The sequence below is a fragment of the Carassius carassius genome, chromosome 44, assembly GCF_963082965.1.
Source record: "Carassius carassius chromosome 44, fCarCar2.1, whole genome shotgun sequence".
NCBI lineage: Eukaryota > Metazoa > Chordata > Actinopteri > Cypriniformes > Cyprinidae > Carassius > Carassius carassius.
Window position 1 is genome coordinate 15,874,976 of NC_081798.1, and position 6,000 is coordinate 15,880,975.

The window sequence follows — 6,000 nt, forward strand, 5'->3', positions numbered from 1 at the left end:
GGGGCGTTCTCTCAACACGCCCATCCTCATGAATATTAATGTTTGGGTTCGTTTATAAATATTAATTAATTAAGAGTGACGATTAGCGTAAGCATTCCAATGGCAAATGCTTAACATTAATTAGAAAATAGCGACATTACTCTGCTATTTACCAATGGTTTATAAATATCACACAAGCGTTCACTACAGTAGAAGTGTTAACTGCGCCTTCTGCTGAAAAGCCTATCTCACAAACCACCAGAAGTCTCTCTTTCTTTCGATTTAATGACAACAAAAATAACACGTGTTTGAGCTTTTTTTTTTTGACACTGCCTTAGACTGCTGTGAAAAGTTTTAACTGCCAGCGTTTAATTATTGCATTAATATTATTGCAAGCTTAATTATTATATCCGCGCATAATACCAAAAACATTTGATATTAATGGAGATCACATTTAATAATATCGTGTATATAATATTGTTTAAATGTAATCCATTTAATTTCAGATAACTTTTCTAAATGTCAAACAATGAAACTGTATAGTGTTGAATTAATAAAACAGATGTCTAAGCCATTAATAAAATAAATGAACTTGTGACACTGGCCATGTTAATCAACTTGTACAAAAAAAGTCATTATATAACAGTACACATCTATCTATCTATGACCCTGAAGCACAAAAACCAGTCTTAAGTCGCTGGGGTATATTTGTAGCAATAGCCAAGAATACGTTGTATGGGTCAAAATCATTGATTTTTCATTCATGCCAAAAATCATTAGGATATTAAGGAAAATCATGTTCCATGCAGATATTTTGTAAATTACCTACCAGAAATATTTCAAAACTTAATTTTTGCTTAGTAATATGCATTCCTAAGAACTTCATTTAGACAACTTTAAAATGGATCTTCTCAGTATTTAGATTTTTTAGCACCAGATTTTTAAATAGCTGTATCTTGGCCAAATATTAACAAACCATAAATCAGTAGTAATCTTGATTATTCAGCTTTTAGATTATGTATTCAAGTAATTGACCCTTATGACTGGTTTTGTGGTCCAGAGTCACATATATATTGTTAATGATAATATTTTCCTTCCACACAAATTAACCAAGTTCACCTATAATAGCATATATGAATATATTTGAATACGTATTTTTTATTGTTTTTATTTTTACTATTAGCCTATAAATGTAGTCTTGTTAAAAGATTAAAAAAATACAATTCAAACAATTTTTTCAACAGTTTATTAACGCACTGATTAGTAACAAAAAGGACCCCCCATGTATTTTCAACTACAAGATCTGCTGTTCTGTGCTTGTAGAGAACTATAGAAATTTTGGGATTGACAGAGGGAAAAAAAAAAGTATAAAGACAATTCCTGTCTGAACAGGCAAACTGTAGGATGCAGCCAGAGCATTACGTATGCAATCGCTGTGTGGTGATTCACACAAAATTACACTGGATCTTTCGTATTAAACATCAGTCAGGCTTTGCAGAGCTCCATTCAGCTCTAGATATCCTTGATGACATCCTCAAGCTCTTCTTTTGTGTACATGTGAAAGGTCTTGCCGGGCTCTATTGTGGCCAGCTGCAGGCAGAGAGGTGGACATAGTCAAAACCTTCATATACTTCTGAACTCAATTATATTTCAAATGACCATATGAGGTAATGCCCTTGTCTATTACCTCAATGTTAGTGGCATTGAGTTTCTCCTCCATCACTTGTTTCAGGATAGTGAGAGAAGACTTAATGGCATCCTTTAACGTCATGGACTGAAAAAAATAAATATATTTATGAAAATTTGGTGGGGATAGGCAGTGACATCAATGCTTAATTTGAGCCTGGAATTTTTTGGAAGCAATTACATTTATGGGGAAGTTTTTATTAGATTGCACGATCACATGGGAGGTCTGGTGACTAAAGTTAAACTAGTAGAGGCATGACAAACTGGAACGGGAAGATGGGTGGGGTAGATTTAAAAAGGGACTCTTATTTCCCAAGCATGTGGCTCACTTTGCTGCTCTAGTATTCTCTCGGGAGAAACACTTTGCTCTGTGAGAATAGCCTTTTGAAATAATCGGACTGTGGCTTTATGGATCAGATGGCTCAGTTACCACTTAGACTCTGCTACATACACAGGCTTGTGGAGTTGAGTTTGCCTTAAAGAGAAATTTAGAGAAATGTAGCATTACATCACTTGCTCATCAATGGATCTCTTGCAGTGAATGGGTGCCGTCAGAATGAGTCCACTAGTTGATAAAAACGTCACAATAATGACACCAGTCCATCAATTAACATAATTTAATCAATTAACATTTAAAAATCTGCATGTTTGTGCTTGAATGTGTCACTTCTGGTGAAAATACCAGTCCATAATCCATAATGCTTCCTCCAGTGAAAAAGTTTGCCTCACATATTTGTTTAGGACTGTTTTCACTTCTAAACGGTGCATATTTCTCTTGATTCAAAAAACACAACATTTTTATTGGTGAAAGCAATATTATGGATAGAGGACATGCATTTTAGCCTGAATCAACAGTTTGAAGTTAAGTGTCCTACTGACGAATTTATTATCACACAGCTTTTTGCGTCACAAGATGTTAATTGATGGATTGGAGTTGTGTGGATTTCTTGTGGATAATTGTGATGTTTTCTCAGCTGTTTGGACACCCCTCGGCACCCATTCACTGCAGAGGATCTAGTGGTGAGCAAGTGATGTAATGCTAAATTTCTCCAAATCTGTTCAGACAGAGAAACAAACTCCTCTACATCTTGGATGGACTGCTTGTGAGCAAATGTTCATATTGTATGGGTAACTAGATATGAATGAGAAGAGAAGTTTGTGCTTTTTAAAGGATGCTAAGCTGCGCATTTAACTTAAGCGTTGAAACTGAGTCAACTACTATTTCCTCATTAACTTTACCATAAAACCTTAAAGAGGAAATAGAGATGAAGCAGGAAGAGTGGGTGAATGTACCTTGTGGTAAACCTCCTGCAGAGAGCTCTGAGCTCCTTCAGATGCTGAGCCGATGGCCCTGGCATCACACTGCACAAAAGTGCCTGAAGGATCCATGTGGTATCTGTTAAAAGAAGTTTGGTCTGATTTACATAATTTAGCAAGTAAATATATAATATGTAAATAAAAACCTACATTTTAATAGGGATGATAATGTTATTGATATAAATTCCTTGTAGAGCTAGACAATTTGGTATTCAAAATGCAAAACAACAACAAAAAAAATGCTGCTATTTTTTAATCATTATAACTATAAAAACATTTTATTATTACAAAAGTGCTGCACTCATGTCCCGTGCATGTATTTAATTAAATCACAGCTTTGGCACTTATTGATAAATCTAAGCACTATCATGATTTTGGTTTTATTTAAATGAATAGTGCATTCCTGTTTTCTGGGATATACATCGTTAGCAGGGTAAACATTAAAAATGACCCAAATCAGCCAAATTATTAAAATGTTCAAATACCTATGTAAACAAATTGCTGTATATTTTGATAACTAAATACTACAAACAATACTAAAGACAAAGAAAGTGTACTTACAGCTGAGGTCCTTTCTCATCAAGACCTCCGAAGAGCAGAGCGACGCCAAAAGGACGGCTCTAAAGATGGAAAAGGTGTATATTTGAAATAAGACTACTACCGTCCTGCAGAGATTTGAAAAATTATGTGATAAAATGTTAATCAAACCATAGCGCCAGGGTCAGCGTCCTCCTCTCCAAACTGCAGAGCGAGGTTAGACACAGCCTGTGTTACACTCTCTACTGTCATCGTCTCATTGTAGGTAAACCAATGGTTCTGCAGAAACACAAGAATGCTTAAAATATATGCCACTTGTTGTAAGAACACTGTATTCATGAATGAGACCCATTGATTAATCATAGCAGTGACGATACAGATTTTGAAGAAACCGTTCACTGACCTGTGTTTCCACTCTTGCTTTGTCAATAAGAGTCTTTGCATCAGCTATTAAGCCACTCATGGCACATCCTGTATTGACAAATGAACATGATCCTTCACAACTAATTTATTATACTTATCCACGTGGAAAAAAAATTATTTTAAGCATTTTTCTTACCAATATGAGTGTCAATTTCTACAATCTTTTCAATGCTGCTGGGCTCCATCAGAGGAGAGGTTATTCGCTTCTCCACAGCGAGACACACTCCCTCCGATGTCTGGATGCCAATGGCTGTGGACCCCAACTGGAAAGACCCACAAAGCCAAAAATATTAGCCCTAGCGTTCATTTCTTACAAAACCGAGAAAATTCAGACATATTATTCTACTAATAAGAAGTGTACCTTGATCGCTTCAATGGCATATTCTACTTGAAAAAGCCTTCCCTCTGGGGAGAAAGTGTTCACTCCTCTGAGGATGGGAAAAGATGTTTATGGGATATAGTAAGTATATTCAAATCTGTATCATAATGTATTTTACTAAAATACTCTACTAAATTGAAGAGTCAATGCAGTTATTATATTATCAAAGCAAAACTGAAAGTGAAAGTTTGACAAGAGTGTGGCATTGCATGCTTTATTTTACAAAGAGATATGTAAATATCCTAAAAAATATATGGATATATGAGCAGCCACTGACAACACAAGCATGAAACACAACTGACTGAACATTCAAGTCAGTGAACGAGTAAAGCATAGATAGAAGGCATTCATCATCTTACCTGTCATACTCGGATCTTGTCAGGAACATTTTGAAATGCAAATCTATAAAAATAAACAAGAACAGACTAGATTATCTAACGTTAAATGTAATGAAAAAAAAAAACAGCTTGCTATGAAAGAGACGCGATCTTAGCACTGGAGTTCACAACCAATCAAACACCAGCAGCCCTTATACTGATTGGTCAATTTTTATATAAAAGGCGGGACTAAGACTAAACTGTCTATTTGATTGGTCGAACCACTTTTTCCTCAATGACAAGGCATGTTTCACTTCAACTCAAGTCATTCTTAGATAAGCTGTATAATAATACTCCCGTCGTATTTACTTCCATACATGCACTTTTCTAAACTCTGAAAAGCCGCAATAAGCAGTTTTACTATAAAGTTTTTATACATATTGTTGTTTATTTTGGCAAAAACCATGTGAGAACACAGACACATAAGCTAACGTTAGCTAACCGGTTTAAGTCACTACTAAATAAACAACACACGGGCCGATAAAATAACTTTACACAATATACTCTGTTATCTCAGACGCTCTTGTCCGCTGATCTGCGGTTTACTGCAGTAGAGCACTACATCATAATGTGTTTGTTGTAAATTTCTTACCTTCTGCAGTGGAGGGTGAGTTTGCTAGTTTCAACAGTACAGGAAGTGCTCATTCATAATCGCCCGACAAAAGCCTTTCATTTCAATTTAGGTTCCTACTTTACGGAATCCATCATAGAAGCCTTAAAAACACACTGGTTGTGATTATTGAGCCACATGATGACCAAATCTAATAGCTGTTATCTGTAGCAGCTGCATTCTAAATAACTTTAACATCATTAATCGCCAATTTATTCACATATTTCTGCCTTTCTATTCCCTGCTTACTTTAGTGCATTCATGTCTTTTATATTTTATTAAACTTTTTCATATAACAAACAGGCATTATCATTGTTAAACACAAACACAGAATTTGTATTAAAAAAAAAAAAAAAAAAAAAATTGAAAATACCAAAAATACAAGTCAGCAAATTATAACAGAAATTAAATGATCTTCAATTAACAGCTGATCTAAAAACTTTTATACATTTTTCAAATCATTTTGCCACAAAATTTAGAGCAGCCTCAAGTAAAACCTACCTATAAAAGTCAAGTATTTATTTATTTTTTCTTTGCATTTTAAACGGCCAGGTCAAGTGTATAAAACACTGTGTACTTATTTAGGAAAAATTATATTATAATAATAAAAAAAATTGTTTTCAGTAAAATACAATTTAAAGGTGCTGTATGTATGTTTTTGACTTTACTAAAGCATAAAAATACCATAATAT

The 6,000-nt window shown here is 34.5% G+C and overlaps 1 protein-coding gene across 1 annotated transcript; it reads right to left on the reverse strand.

The window, feature by feature from the left end:
* Nucleotides 1-1,204: 1,204 nt before the first annotated feature.
* LOC132126085 (proteasome subunit alpha type-5) lies at nt 1,205-5,405 on the reverse strand. Its single transcript, XM_059537119.1, has 10 exons — nt 5,291-5,405; nt 4,681-4,723; nt 4,304-4,370; nt 4,079-4,205; nt 3,923-3,990; nt 3,691-3,798; nt 3,544-3,602; nt 2,959-3,061; nt 1,667-1,753; nt 1,205-1,569 (listed from the first exon to the last, which is right to left on the reverse strand). The coding sequence occupies exons 2-10, from the start codon at nt 4,707-4,709 to the stop codon at nt 1,492-1,494; spliced, it is 726 nt and encodes a 241-aa protein (XP_059393102.1). The 5' UTR covers nt 4,710-4,723; nt 5,291-5,405; the 3' UTR covers nt 1,205-1,491.
* Between the last annotated feature and the right edge of the window lie 595 nt (nt 5,406-6,000).